Below are 16,728 nucleotides of genomic sequence, written 5' to 3' on the forward strand. Positions count from 1 at the left end.
ACATAAAGACAACACAATACTGAATGAAACACATGGTTACGACTAAAATATTCAAATTTTGGGAAGTTTCTGTACCTATTTGTTTAAATTCAGTTGATAACCAAATCAACTGAATTTTGGGAACATTAATCACCAGAGGTCCCAATTTATTGGTCTCAATGTAATTGGATTTATATCCAATTTACATTGAATTACATTATTTGTCTATCTACGAATACCCATAGAGGGTGCACAACCTAGATAGGACTTAATAAGTCACAGTCAAGTGCTTCATTCAATACTATTGTCTTTGTGTGTTTGTTACAAGTGTCGTCACACTTGAAGATGTCTGTGACAGATGAAATATTGGAAGCATTATAATTAGTTTTTAAACTTTTCTTAGTGCTATCAATATTCCATTAAACCTCTAACATGAGTTCCTCCCCCCCCCCTTTGGTCTATATTTATCCACTTCCTTTGGCAGCTGATATCTTTCCATCCTAAATAGACGTTCTATTTTTCTCTATATTCCTCATCATCATCAAATTCCTGCCATGCACCCTCAAGGGGTGTACAGGATATGATAGTACTACATGAAAAAATTACATCATTACTAACTTCCTATCTACAAATTTCCTCCAAATCAGTCTGTTACTTGTCAAGACTCTAATATTATCATTATCAGATCTTATATTTCTATCGTCTAAGGCACTTTGTACCGTATCAATCCACCTATATCTTGGTCTTCCTCTGGGTCGTCTTCCTGCCAACCTGGCAGAGAACACTTGTTTTGCTAATCTTTTCTCTCCTATTCTATTGAAGTGACCATACCACCTGAGATTAGCTCTGCTAACGCATTCCTGGATGTTGACAATGTCAAGTTCTTTCCTAATATCCTCGTTTTTAATATGACATTGCCATTGATGCCATCTGTTCACGCCTCTAATCTTTCTCAGGACTCTCATATCTGAGGTTTCTAGTCTTTGGTCAAGTTGTTTTACTTCTGACCCAGCTCTCAGATCCATAAGTTAAAACTGGTTTGAACACTACCTTGTATACAGCTAATTTAGTGTTCCGACTAATTTCTCTCTTAAATCATATGAATTTATTCAACTGACTTCCTACCACACCAGCTTTGTTGATTCTGTTGTCTATTTCCATATTTAATTTACCATCTTCAGTAAAAATCGTGCCTAAGTACCTGAAATGTTTTACTTGTTCCACAGGTTCCCTGTTCACAACACAGTTGATATTTTCAACAATTCTACCTATTTTCATTGTCTTTGTCTTTTTAATGCTGACTTTCATACCATATCTATTACAACAGTTATTCAATTTAATCAGAGAATCTTGCAGACTTGTAGCGGATTTATTTAGAAGTATAACATCATCCGCATAAAGCAAAGAGCTAACATTAACATCTCCAATTTTGATATCATGTTTAATAGCACTTTCCTTCATAATGAGATCCATATAGATAATGAATAACAGAGGGGATAATGTACATCCTTGTCTCACACCAGATTTAACATTAAACCATCTTCCTGTACTTCCCTCAATTCTAACTGCTGACTTACAACTCAAATAAAGACTAAGTATTGCTTGATATAATGCCCCATTGACACCATATAACTGCAGTGTATTAAATAGCTTCTCTCTTGGCACCTTGTCATATGCCTTTTCCAAATCGACAAAACTTAAATACAGATCTTTGTTATATTCCCATGCTTTCTCGACTATTTGTCATAAAGTGAAGATCTGATCCTGACAGCCTCTATTTGGCCTGAATCCAGCTTGTTATTCACCCAGCTTTTCTTCCACAATTCTTCTCAACCGTTTCTCAAGTATACTTGCATAGATCTTGCCAGGAACACTCAGTAGGGAAATACCTCTGTAATTCTCACATTCAGTTTTATTTCCCTTTTTATATATGGGTACTATGAGAGCTCTACTCCAATCATCGGGAATTCATCCCTCTGTCCAGGCTTTCTGAACTATGCAGTGCAGCCACTGTAAGACTTTTATACCACCATACTTCATCATTTTTGGTCAAATATCATCTTCTCCTGCTGCCTTGTCACATTTCAAGCCTTTGATGGCTTTTTCTACTTCAAGTATGGATATGTATTCCTTACTGCATGCCTGGTCAATGTTTTTTACCACTGTGCTATCATCACTGCTTGTTTCATTTAGCAGTTTTTCAAAGTAATTACTCCATACTTCAAGGACATCTTTTTCTCCTGTTTTCATGTCACCTTTATCATCTCTAACTCCTTTTACAGCACTCTTTCCTCCATTCCTAAGCTTCTTCAACAACCTCCAGAATATTTTGCCACCTTCTTGATATTTATTTTCTATATTCTTGCCAAAGTCCTCCCATGATTTTTGTTTAGCTAGTTTTACACAGTGTTTAGCATTCTTGCATTTGTCTCTATATTCTCTAAGAGCACAAGCTGATTTATTTGACAGGAACTTTTGATATGCTTTCTTCTTTTCCTTCACTGCCTCTTTTACTTCCTGTATCCACCAGGGAGTTCTGATTTTTTTATCCTTGCACACAACCTCACCACCTGCCTCTCTGGCAGAATCAATCAATGTTTTCTTCAGAGTTTGCCACTGAATCTCCAAGGTTTGATTCCTGTTCTCAAACTCTTTCATTTTTTTTTCAATAATCTTTCTGTATTTTAGTCTATAGTTCACATCTGAGAGCTGCTCAACTTTTATTTGCTTTAAAACTTTCTTACGTGTTCCTTGATCTTTTCTCTATATTTCTTTCTATATCTCTATATTTTCTCTATAGGTCTCTATATTCCTTTATCTTTTCATTTATGTGGTAAATATCTACCTCTCTGCTGATGCCATTTCTTATATGGCCCAATTTTGTGCATCCTTGAACTGCTCTTAAAAATCTCATTTCTGCAGTTTGTATTTTACTTTCATCCTTCTTTTTAACAAATCAAATTTCTGAAATGTATAATAGTGGGAGTGGCCATTACTTTATTATATTTTAGATGAGTTTCTCGTCTTTTTTTTTTTCAGTGTCCTTTTAAATTATTCTAAGGATTTTCTTTAATTTCTTATTTTTTTCATCTATATCTGTATGATATGTTATTATGCAGCCTAAATAATTGAACTGTCACCTGTTCCATTATTTTATTTTCTATGACTATTTTTGATCTAGCATGATTAACCTTTAAATGCCATAAGTTTTGTTTTCTTTTCTGAAGTATTTAAATTGTATTGTTGGCTTATTTTTTTAATTCATAAACTGATTTTTGAGGATCATCTTCATTGTTTTGTAACATTATTGCTGTTGTAGTGCAATTGGAAGAACAGCAGAATATTCAACTGGAAAAGACCTGGGTTCGATTCTCATCATGATGAGGGGAATCCTTATATGGGCTTTTTCAATTGAAGGCGAGTTAGCCAATCTCATACAGAGGTAGCAGGGCTTTTCCTCCAGCATACAGACATATCAGTTTTCAGAACATGCAATTTATAGACAAAAAATACTGTTATTGGTGATGATGATAGTAGTGTCGTAGTTGGAGAATTAAGTAGTAGTGGAGAGGGCGAGATGTATTTATTGAAGTAGAGTGCCTTCCTACAATGAGTCCTTGGACTCCCTGGAGGAGTCATGTAATAATAATAGTCTGATCATCTGCACCAGTATTGTATTGATAAGTTCTTCTGGTTAACCAGACACCTCATTTTATTGTTGCTTTCCCATATTTTAATAATCTGATCAATATGTATTTATTGAATATATATTGAATAGCACTGGAGATAAGCTACATCCGTGTCTTTAGTTTCAATCTCTTCTGTTAATTTATTAACAAACTGTAACTGCATTTTTGTATCTTTATATAAACTTTGCACAGCTTGTATTTCTGTATGTTTGTTTTTTTTCCCCATTATACTCCATAATTTCTCTGTGTATTTTATCAGAAGCTTTTTCATAATCTACGAAGGCCAGATGAGTCTAGATTAAATTATGTTTTCAATAATTTGTTTCAAAACAAATATTGCCTATACACAATATTTCATGTCTGAAACATTTTGTTCTTCTGCGATTAGAATGCAAGCAATCTTTTATTCAGAATTTCACTGTACATTTTGTAACTTGCATTGTTTTATCTTCTAAATCAAATAACAGAACATGTAAATTTTTCAAGACACATAATTCTGAATTAGTTTACACTCAAATGTGGTTCACAATCTGCAATTTTGGAAATATTCAAGTTACCTTTAAGCTACAATATGCTCAACCTCACTACTGTCTTTCCAACATTTCTCAAGTCAGTTGTATTTTTATTTGTCCACATTCGGGTACAGTGTGTAAATATTGATACGCCATATTTGGAATAATAAACATGAAATGCAATTTAACAATCTTTTACCAGCGGAAAAAGAATCATATGATAGCCAAATGAGGCATGAGGGAGGCGGGGATGAAAATTTCACTACGGTAAACCTTGACCAACGGTCTTTGTTCCCAGTCTTAGCGATACGTTAAGTAGTCATTTAGCTGACATAGCAGATAAGGATAACGGTACCTCCAAAATTAATCTGTTGCCTACGCATGCCAAGAAAAAAATAACATTCCACCGACATTTCTTAACTTACCTCATGTTCATCCTCATTTCTGACGCACAGGCAAGCTGCTCGCCTAAGAAATCCATCTGCATCATACGTACGTGTGGAATTCGGTTTCTCCTTCACCATGCTTATTTCTGAAAATATAAATCTTCTGAAAATATAAATACCTAACGCCGCAAGTGTAAGCAGTGTAACACGTTACGCCTACTTCATTATAAAATTCAAGACTTAGTAAATAAGATACTATCTTATATTCCTCAGACTGTTAATCATGACATCGAAAAAGCTGACTTCAAACAACTAATTTTCAATATTCTTCTATAAAAATAAACGAACTGTCTACATGCTAAACGACCGTAACGAAGAGCACACAGCACTTGACACTACATCACGAACTAGATATTACAGACGGATACGAAACACTGTTCATTACCACCACCACACACACACACAAATAAAAAAAATATTGTAATAGTAGGCATCGCCAAAATGTGTAAAGGTCAGGACCGTTACTAGTCATTTGAAACTACACACACCGGCCTCTGAATTAGAAACCGTTATGCAGATATACGTAAACTGTTAGCTGTTAACTTCTGTGGCAGATGGAATGAACCCTTGGCTCTTTATCCCTTTATCTCTATTTTACTTGAGGTTGTTGTGTGGTAAAAACCAACAAGCCCGCTCTTTGGGAGCTTTTGTGTTGGTTTTAACTTTAAGATGGCTTTTGGTCTTCAGTGTTTGAAGTGGTCTGTTGGGCTATAATTCGATGCCTGTCTTAGTAATTGGTTCTGGTGGTTTTCTGTTATTCCGAAGAATTTTTCTGCGACGTTTTTCATAAGTGTCTTGATGTTTGATAGTTTACCATCGCGATGAAGTTGAGTGTTTCTGACAAATCAGGGTGCGTTTAGTGTCATTCCGAGGCATTTGTTCAGAGTTCTTTGCAATTTTCTAATGTTTCTTTCTGTCGTGCGTCCCCAGGCTGATGAGAATTAGATTAATTTGGGTCTTATTACTGCTTTGTATATGAGGATTTTGTTGTTTTGGTTCAGGAGGCTTTTCCTATTTAGCAGTGGGTACAGCTGTACTATGGCCTGGTTGCCCTTGGTAGTGACGTACTCGGTGTGCGTCTTTAAATTTAGTTTCCTCTCCAGGTGCACTCCTAGGTATTTTGTTGTCTCCTGCCAGGGGATTATTTTTCCAAACATTTGAATGTTGTTTTCGGGTTCTGTTTTCCTGCTAGTGAATAATACTGCAGTACTTTTTGCTGGATTAATTGCAATTCGCCATTTTCTGTACCAGCTTTCTAGGGTGTTGGCTGCGATTTGAAGTTTCTTGGTTGCGAGTTTTGGTCTGAGAGATCTAGCTATGATGACTGTGTCATCGGCATAGAGTGCAGTGATGGTTGGTGATACGTTGGGGAGGTCTGCCATGTATATGGAGAAGAGTAGAGGAGATAGCAGTTAGCCTTAGGGGGACACCGGCCATTATTTTTCTTTCAGTGGATCTGATTCATTCTATTTTAATTCTGAACTTGTTATATAAAAACCATCAACTTTATTATTATCCTCCACAATTGTATGTTTTATATATAACTAAGATATATTTGTTACATTTTATTTGTCACTATGGGGATTAAGTGTACAATTTGAATGTATTCATTTTTATAACTATACATTTAACAGGGAGAGTTTGAGTATTATCTTGCACTTAACACAATGCAGTCTGTTCGAAGAGTTCAATATTCAGTGCTAAGTGAATAATAACAATATTAATAACTCCTATGATGATGAAGATGATGGTGATTGTGAGTATCACTTGATTAAGCTGTGCCAAGACGTGCTAATCCCACCGATTTCAATGCTATGGTTAGCATTTATGAAGAGAATTGGATTAGCATACACTATTTATGTTCTTTGGTACTTTTTATGGATGGAATGTGAACTTTGGGAGCTGCAGCTTTGCGATTTGTGAAGTGTGTATTGGTGTTAATTCTATTTTAATTAACTGTGTTTGTATTAAAACACGAACTTCTACAGTTCGTGTTTTAATATTTTGTAATTGTCTATGTGTTTCAACTTTTGTTGAAGGTTGTTGAGAAGCTTGTATGAGATGTGATCTCACTGCAGAACTTTATGGCTTATTGAAGGGTCTAGGGGTGTAAAAAGTTCTGTTTGGTCCTTGATGCGATATGTTTCTCTGCTGTTACGATAGGTGTTGTTTATCCATCGTATTTACATATGTACTGGTGCGAATGAGCATACAATTCACTATAATGCAGTAATATAAAACAGTTCAATAGTAAAAATAACAATTATTATTATTATGGGGGATTTCAACTATAGTAACATTGATTGGAAGGAAGAGAGGACATATGTGAGGAAGGAACAGGATTTTATGCAGTTATTAAGGGATAGCTATCTGAGACAGCATATAATGGAAAATACTAGGGGTTCGAGAGTTCTTGACCTAGTAATAGCATCTGAGAATTTGACTGTAATGAATATGACCCTGTTGCCACCAATTGGTGAGAGTGATCATAACGTCCTGACCTCGGAGGTGGCTAAATGTGAGAAATTTTCGATTAAGACAGGGTACATGAGCAATTACAGTGCTGGTAAATATGACAAGCTAAGGAGATTGCTTGGTTCAGTGCCATGGCATGTAAAACTACAAGGGCTGGATGTTGATAGTGCATGAGAAGTGGTCAAGGAGCGTTTGCAGGAGATAATGGCTCTCTATACCTAGATTCCGAATAGTAAATCAAGTAGGAGTTAAATAGATGAATAACACCATTCAGCTTGAGCTGCAAAAAAAGAAACAACTGTGGAGGGAATTTAAGGAGAAAGGTGACCTGCATGTACACGAACGGTATAAAGCACTGGCCAGAAGGGTAACGAGTGTGGTAAGAAAAGCAAAATGGGATTATGAATAGAAATTAGCCATGCAAGCTAAAGAGAATTTCAAATAGTTTTTTCAATATGCTGCGAGTAAGAGAAAAACTGTATATGGCAGAATGAGTTTAAGGAATGCCGATGGTAGTGAGTCACTGAATCAGTTGATATAGTGGAATTACTGAGTGAGCACTTTGCAAGAGTATATCATCCAGGCGGTGGCATTGAAGGAATGAAGGAACCATTACTTTATACGGGAATTGTGGTGAATGAAGTGGAGGTGAACAGTATATTACAAAACCTTGATGTGAATACATCTGTGGGATTGGATGGTATACTAGCAGGAGTCTTACGTGAAGCGGCTAAAGAATTGTCAGTGCCCTTGACTATGTTGTTCAATCTGGGTCTCGGGTCTGGTTTAGTCCCAAAGGTGTGGAAAGAGGGGAAAATAGTTCCACTACATAAAAGAGGATCCAAGATTGCTGTTGCAAATTACCGACCGATTAGTATATCAGGAGTCGTTGTCAAGTTCTTGGAGAAAGTAGTCAAGTGAAAAATGCAGGAATGGATTGATGAAAATGAGATACTATGGGGACAGCATGGTTTTGTGAAGGGTAGATCATGCCTCAGTAACTTGCTCAAGTTTTATAACACAGTGACGGCTGAACTGGATAGAGGTAATGGGTTTACAGTGATACTGCCGGACCTGGTTAAGGCCTTTGACAGGATACTACATGGCATTCTAATCCGTAAACTGCAACATATGGGGATGGATATAGGATTGGTGAGATGGATAGGTGGGTGGTTGGAGAGATATCAGAGAGTAGTTTATTCAGAAGTAGAGTCCAAACGACTGCCTGTGACTAGTGGCTGCAAGGTTCTGTTCTTGGACTAATACTATTCAATTTGTTCATTAACGATATAGGAAAGGATCTGAGAGGAACTGTTCATTTGTTTGCTGATGATGCAAAGTTGAGTAGGGCAATAGTGAATGCACAGGATGTCGAAATTTTTGGATGGTTTGGATAGATTGGAGGACTGGGTTAAGGAGAATGGATGTCAATTTAATGTGGCAAAATGAAAGGTTACGCATTTTGGGGTGAAGGGATTAACAGCGGTATACCACATTGGTGGAACTGTACTGCAGGAGATCGATGAGGCCAGGGATTTAGGAGTATTGGTGAAAGGGAGTTGAAGTTTAGGGGCATATTGCAAAAGTGGCTAAATCAGCTCATCAAATCACTTGGTTGCTGAAGAATACATTGACAAGCAAGTTATTGTTCCTCTGAATCTAGCATTGATAAGATCCCATATAGACTACTGTGCCCAGATTTGGTCGCCTGGGTTTCTTCTAGATGGGAAGGAGGTGGAGAGGATTCAGAGGCGAGTGACCAAGATGATAACAGGTCTATGGAATGAACCTTATGAGAACAGGTTGAAGATTTCTGGGTTGCAAAAATTGGGTGAAAGGCAAAAAAAGGGGGAGATATGATTGACACATTCAAATTACTGAATGGTTTCTATAAGATTAATTCAGAGGATATTTTTGAGAACAGGACTGGTGGTGGTGAGAGGACTAGGGGCATCCATGGAAGCTGGGCAAGAGTCTGGTCAGTAAAGGTATTAGAGCTAGGTTTTTTACTTTTAGAGTGGTGAATGAGTGGAATAAGTTGCCAGAGTCTGCTGTGGATGCCATGACTGTAAATGAGATCAAGGCGAACTATGATGGATACTGTGTGAATGTTGAATAGTTGTTCTTGACATGATGTGAGGGCCTCCCTCGATGAGTCAACGGACTCCTTGGAGTCGCCCGTAATAATAATAATAATAATAATAATAATAATAATAATGGAATGATTTTATATTAATAAAGATAATGTTTCTGCAATTTTTCTTTTGTGTTTTTCTTTCAACATACATAAATATTTTTATAGATTCTGAAAAAAAAAAAAAAAAAAGAAAGAAAGAAAGAAATCAGTTGCCTTTTCATTCCCGTATAAGGAATAAACCATTTTAGCCCTATCTTACTTTTCGAGAGAATGAGTGGGCAGTTCAATTCCCACTGGAAGCCAATCAGACACAGCTGGCCCAAGGCTATCACTAATTAAGCTTCACGCAGTGAAGAGAAGGCTGACGAGTGCCGCTATCTCGTGGTACCTAACCCTAACACAATGTTTTTAATGTCCGAAGTGTAGTTTCCACGGTCGATTTTCTTAAAGTTATGGGAAGAAAAAACCCGACTGTCGGTGTTTTTTCGTCCCAAAAAAACCACTTCTCCGTGCCAAAGATCGACTAACTCGGGAACCGGTCGAAACAAAGTCTCTAGTCGGCGACTAGAATCGAACTCATGTCACTCTTCCTTCTGTAGCGCTAGGGAGTGTAAACACTACTTCCAGTGAGCTACACAGGCTCTATAGATTCTGTATATTTTTGATATAGTTGTTTGTTTGTTTATTTGTTTGGATGGGATTTGTACTTATTTCCTCAAAGCTTCTACATAGCTTAGCTGAGGAAGATAATGAATAGTTATGGTTTCGTGGATTTGTTTCAGTACCCGTCCCCAGCCAGGTGTAGATTTAACTTTTTACACGTGTGCGCTTGAAACTTATATATATATACAGTATGTGCTTTTTTTTTCGGTTTTTCATCTCCTCAGAAACAATAAAACACAGCTTTGTTTGCCTCAAATCCATCAAATAGTTGGCAAACAACTTTAATCAGCATTCGCGATCACTGTCCAAAAACTACAGGAAACATTCTCTCCTCGCTCAAAGAAATATTCTCCACTAGGACCATGGGAAACAGTCAATATGATTTCCCACAGTAACAAAAGAAGAACTGTCCCTTACAATTCATCAAATTAAGCCTAACAAAGGACCAGGAATAGATGGAATCAGACCAAAAGACATAAAAAAAACCTCAACTAACCTATGCCCAGTTATACTAAAACTGTTAAGTAAAATCTTCTAAACGGGATACATACCTGAAACACTAAAGACTCCATTAATTACTCCCATATATAAACATGGAAGAAGTATTATAATAATTACAGACACATCGCCACATTGTCTGTAACCAACCAAATCTTGAAGCGCATTGTATATTGCAAACTCTCCACTTACTCTGAAAAATTTTAAATAATCTCAAAAAAACAATATGGTTTTCAAAAAAAAGAAAAAATAAAGGAAGAGCAACACTCCTGGAAGATTTTACAGACCTAATAAACGGTGCATTAGATAAAAATGGAATAGTCGTTTTTATTGATCTAACAAAAGCGTTTGACACATTGAGACACAAAACTTTGTTGAATAACTATCGGAACACATCGGAATCGGAGATCGTCTACTGCAATGTTTCAAAGCATATATGAAAAATAGAAAACACATCACATGTATAGAATCAGCGCACAGCAAAGAGACACTGATAACCTATGGAGTACCACAAGGAGCTGTTCTTTTTCCCATTGTGTTTAACGTATACACATGCGATATTAGCCATCTTCCCCTAAAAAGTAATATCTTCCAATAAGCATACGACACGACCGTAGTATCCATTCACAACTACAAAATTATCGCTTACACTAACATGCAACACGAGATCAATTTCATCACTATCTGGCTAACTGAAAACGGTATATATAAACCCTGAAGAAACAAAGCTAATGATATTCAAAAATCCCCCAGATCCTACCCATAGAAACTAAATATCCCACTATCTAACTTCCATTCTCCAATGCACAAAGCGCTGGTCCTAAAACCACACTATCACACAGGTGAAAACAACACGTTATCTCGGACTTCACTTCGATGCTGATCAAAGATGGAATAGTCACACAAATTATCTACACAACATACTCAAGATAACAGCAAGAAAACTATATCGATTAAAAGGCATTGCTCCAACACACATAAAAATGCTAATCTATAAAGCATTATGTGAAAACATTGTAATTACATCATACACAGCAAGGATAGAACACAAAATATTTAAGGTGAAACATTTATGCCACTACACAGTAATGCTAAAACATTACTTCAGTCGAATCTACAGAGTAACCAGAACAACATATCAGATAACAAGCCACATCAACAAACTACATAATATATAAGTACAATGATACGAAAAAGCCACCCGAAACTTTTACATGCTGGACATGATCAACAAACTGCCATTCGACGTCAGAAACCTATAGATCTACAGAGATCTGAAACAGGTGTATATAGATATTATAGTGAGACTGAAAAATCACACACACACACACACACACACACACACACACACACACACACACACACACACACACACACACACACACACACACACACACACACACACACACACACACACACACACACACACACACACACACACACACTATAAGGAATTCCTTTGAAACGTTATTACAAGGACACAAACACCCCATATTCAAATCCAACCCTCTTCAACAAGGCTTCAACTACGGACCGCCTGATAAATCAATCTTTCTCTGTCTTGAAGAGCACAAAAGAGACATCTTTTATAATAGAATCCGACCCAGCTACGTCTTGTCTCTCTGTAAACTCTGATCAAGGCAGCCAACACCAAATAGACTGGAATGAAACTTCTAATATTCACAAATGTTACGATGAACTTAAATGACGTATCCTGGAGTCAAAAGAAATCGCCTTCGATTCTGCCCAAATGAATAGCTACAATTTGCCAGATTCGCATAGCTCTGCTGTTCAATGCTGACGTTCTTGCGAGATAACACGCACGCGTGTAAATGTAGCTAGAAATGAAGCGCGGACTCCAATTTAAACTTAACTACAGTTTGTGATAGCTCTGCTGTTGTTAGTGTGTAATGTTTCTGTCAGTCTTTTTTGTATATAGCATTTTGTACTTTAACACATGATGAAGTTGGTTTATCAACGAAACTAGCTGTTTCCTTATTAAACTTTATTCTTAATTATCTCGGCGGTTTGAGTCATTAAAATTATTGAACATGTTCATAAACCGAGTCAATATGCAAACAAATATATATATATATATATATACGATATTAGGGTTACCAAGTAATTTTATATATATTAGGGTTACCAAGTAATTTTAGAAACTTGGTTATTTTACTCCTAATCCCAAGTAAGCGAACTGTTAAGTTTGCGTCTGAAACGTAGTTCAAGTCTAAAGGTGGTGCAGGACCAGGGCAACTCATTGTAAAGGTGGATAAAGTTCTGATCACTATTCTTAGCATTTCCCATAATGTAAAGCACATCTCACTAAGAGATGTATACTGCAATACATTATGGGTGGGGTCACTACCCAGACCGGTTTGAATCTTTTTTGAGGTCTCCTCAGTGAGTAGCTATACCCTAAATACCAAGGTTGACAATTGACATTTATGACTTTAAGGATGAAGCAAGATGCTTTTCATATTCCCCGCTATCTGTTGTAGTTACAGTCAGGGTAAAATTTATGAGCAGATTGCTCGCCCTGAATGGGCATGGAGATTATGCATCGCAAAGGAGGCTAATATAGTTTTTGGTCTTCTATATTTGAATAAGTCCGTTGCCTCATATGCTGCAGCTTGCTGAACCAAATCGTTGGGGTGTGTGGACGTCTTTAGGAAAAACTTGGATGCTAAGGATTGTACAAAAGAGAAAATATAAGTAATATTTGTATCTCTATGAAGTTGATTGTTTCTAACATACCACGGGGCGTTCAGAATCGTTCTCAAGCACTTGTTCTGCACTCGTTGAATCTTGATAATGTTAGTATTAGAGGTGTGGCTCCAGGCTGGAGAGGCATAGGTGATTATAGGACGAATCATCATCTGGTATAGCTGCAATTTGATTCTGTTGCTGAGCTTGCTATTTCTGTTAATTTGCGGGTAGATCTGAGCTATGACTTTAGATGCCTTTGCGCACGTAGACTTGATGTGTTGGTTGAAAGATAGCTTTTTGTCGAGAATTACACCCAGGTAATTTGTTTCTGTCTGCCAGGGAATTTTAGTATTGAATAGTAACACATCTCCTGCAGGAGACATTGGCCTTTTTGGGAAAAGAACGGCTGAGCTTTTCTGGGGGGTTAACTTCCAATCTCCATTTGGAGAACCAACCCTCCAGCTTTAAAAGGTTTTCTTGAAGCTTTCTGGTAACGAAATAGGGTCGGAGAGATCTGGTTAGTATTGCTGTATCATCCGCATACAAGGCCAAAATGGAAGACATCGGTTTGTACGGGATGTCCGACATGTATACATAAAACAGCAATGGATCCAGTAGGGTTCCCTGCAGCACTCCAGCAAAGATATGGCGTTGGGACAAAGTAGAACCGTTGATTTTTGCTTCCATTGATCTATTCTGAAGATATGAATGGATTAGATGAACCATTTGTAGTGAGGTACCGGCTGAGATAAGTTTGTGTAGAAGTCCAAAATGCCAGATTTTGTCAGATGCTTTAGATAGGTCTAGGAAAACAGCTGCTCTGTACTGTACATCACCATCAGTTATAGCTGGTGGTGATGTATTCCACAATTCTGTGGATATGCTGGGTAGTACTATGGTGTTGCCGAAACCCAAACTGTTCTTTAGGGAGGATGTTTAGGTCATTTACTGAGGTTTGGGGTCGTGAGAGAATGACCGTGTCTGCAACCTTACCCAGATTAGAGATAAGACTGATTGGACGATAATTTTGCGGTAGGTGTGGGTCTTTGCCTGGTTTATGTATAGGAATTACATCAACCAGGGTTCCAGGTAGAAGGAAAATAGTGAAATCTTAAGATTGCATTTATTATACTGGTCAGGTGCACTACAACTTTCCGAGGTAGCAGCTTGATCACCCTGTTTGAGATGCCATCTGGTCCAGGAGCTTTATTGTTCTTAAGTTTTTTAATGATATTATAAAATTCAACAGGTGATGTGGGTGCAATATGGTCAGCGCTGGTATCTGGGAGATTTAAAGCGTGTCTGACCTGTCTGTGGATTTTGTACAAGTGATTGAAATCTAAGTTGTTATAAGAGAGTTTGCACTGCTCCTCTAGATTCTTCACTATGACCTCTGCCTTATCTACATCTGTGTGAACTAAGCCCTGGTTTGAGATTATGGGGGGAACTGTTTTTATTTCTGATGTTTCTCAGTAACCCCCAGATAGAGTGATCAATAGGCGAGATAGAGGATAACTTTTTATCCCAAACTTGGTTTCTATGAGTTTTAAATGCATCTCTTACTGCACCATTTATCCTATTTAGAGCTGTTTTATCTGGTGGTGCACGCGTGTTATGGAATATTTTCCTAGCTCTGTTTTTGTCTCTGATCAAGTTCATGATGTCTTCAGGCAAACAATCTGGGTTGTGGGCCTATTTGTAGGAGGAAGCTACCTTTATAGCAGAACTAATTTGTTGTGTGAGATTTGTAACTGCAGTTTCTACTTCTTTTGTGCGTATGTGAGGAACAGGTCCAATATAATCCTTGAGTGCTGTTGACAGCCTTTCCCATGCAATGTAGGAGTGAGAAGGAGGACACAGATATTCTTGATTTCCCAGCTGTAGTAGAATTGTCTTGTGATCGGATGATAGTTCATCCATAGATATGATGCTGTATTGAAGTTTGATATCCTGCAGGATAGCTATATCCAGGATGTCAGCAGTGCTAAACGTACTGACATGAGTTGGTTCGGTGGGACCCGCTGCAACAGCTTTGCTTGATCCTAAGTAATTAGAAAGGATTACTCATTGTAAAGGTTATTTAACGTACTGACATGAGTTGGTTCGGTGGGACCCGCTGCAACAGCTTTGCTTGATCCTAAGTAATTAGAAAGGATTACTCATTGTAAAGGTGGGTAAAGTTCTGATCACTATTCTTAGTATTTCCCATAATGTAAAGCACATCTCACTAAGAGATGTGGGCAATACATTATGGGTGGGGTCACTACCCAGACCGGTTTCAATCTTTTTTCATCCATAGATATGATGCTGTATTGAAGTTTGATATCCTGCAGGATAGCTATATCCAGGATATCAGCAGTGCTAAACGTACTGACATGAGTTGGTTCGGTGGGACCTGCTGCAACAGAACTGCTTGATCCTAAGTAATTAGAAAGGATACAACCATTCTTGTTGGTGGTTGTGCAATTTCACGCAGGGTGCTTGGAATTCAGATCCCCGGCTATAATGGTGGGATCGCTGACGCATAAGATGGCATTTAGGTCAGAGTGAAGTAGAGATTTTTAGGGAGGGTTGTAAGCTGAGCAGATATTCAGTTTGCCAGTGGAGCTGGTGACAACCTCCACGCCTGTGATCTCAAGGTTAGTGGTTGAAGGATTGCTCACAGAGTGGTGCTTAATGTAGTTTTAAATGAAGATGGAAGGGCTGCCGCCTCTGTAGAGTAGTCTGTCATTTCTGTATAGGTGATAGCCCCTTATTGTAGGATTGTCTGATGGTCTTAAACGAGTTTTACTGATTAATATACATCTGCTTGATATCTATCTGTGAAATTTCGGTTTCCAGAATTTTGTTTTTGAGTCCATTTGCGTTCCAAAGAACTATCTGAAGTGATACTGGAATGAGTTTGTTACTGTTCATTTATGAGAGCTGTGAGGATGACCTGAGTTTCACGAAGAAATCTTTTAGTGGAGGTTTCAGTAGGATTTGATAGGCTGAAATTTTGTAGCATGTTTGCTAGTGAGGGCGAAATAACAGCTGTCAGATTTTTAGGTGCTGTTGGTTCGATTTTGTTCTGGTATTGGTCTATTTGTGCGGGTCACATCGGCATAACTTCTTGTTTGCTTTTGGGTGTCTATTTTTGGAGGTCTCCGATTTTGGCCGCTGAGTCCCCGGTTTTGATGCCTGGGCATCTGGTGTTCTTATACTGTAGGAGGAGGGCTGCTTGACTGCCTCCATCCGTCTGTTCTTTGGGTGCTGAGTACATCCTTTGTAGTTCTCAGGATGAGGGCCACTGCAGTTTGCACATTTGGCGGAGGTGGTCCTCGGCTTTGTGCAGATATTGGTTGGGTGGCTGTCCCTACATTTTAAACATCTATATTCTGCTCTACATAGATTCTGGGCATGGCCAAACTTCTGGCACCTGTGGCACTGCCTAGAAGATGATCTTTTCCGGAGTGGTTCTGGTTTGACGATGAGACCACAGACTGTTTTTAAGTTGTAGATATCCTTGTATATTTTATGAATCTCAACTAGGACTAATGGCATGGGAGTCTTGTCTGCTTTGTACATTCTGCTGACATTGACTGGAGGCAGATCTTGAGACTTCAGGTCAGCAGCTATTT

The 16,728-nt window shown here is 37.9% G+C and overlaps 1 protein-coding gene across 2 annotated transcripts in view; it reads right to left on the minus strand.

Moving 5' to 3' along the window:
* LOC150107519 (diphosphoinositol polyphosphate phosphohydrolase 1-like) overlaps nucleotides 1-4,978 on the minus strand; it is a 102,035-nt gene extending 97,057 nt beyond the window's left edge. For both annotated transcript variants that reach the window (XM_090391365.1, XM_090391364.1), the window contains exon 1: nucleotides 4,606-4,978. In XM_090391365.1, the coding sequence (XP_090247491.1) occupies nucleotides 4,606-4,704 (99 nt within the window). In that variant the 5' untranslated portion in view covers nucleotides 4,705-4,978. The remainder of the gene's footprint in view (nucleotides 1-4,605) is intronic.
* Nucleotides 4,979-16,728: the final 11,750 nt, after the last annotated feature.

The sequence above is a fragment of the Typopeltis vanoorti genome, chromosome 4 (assembly GCF_054136105.1).
Source record: "Typopeltis vanoorti isolate ZY-2024b chromosome 4, IOZ_Tvanoo_1.0, whole genome shotgun sequence".
Lineage (NCBI taxonomy): Eukaryota > Metazoa > Arthropoda > Arachnida > Uropygi > Thelyphonidae > Typopeltis > Typopeltis vanoorti.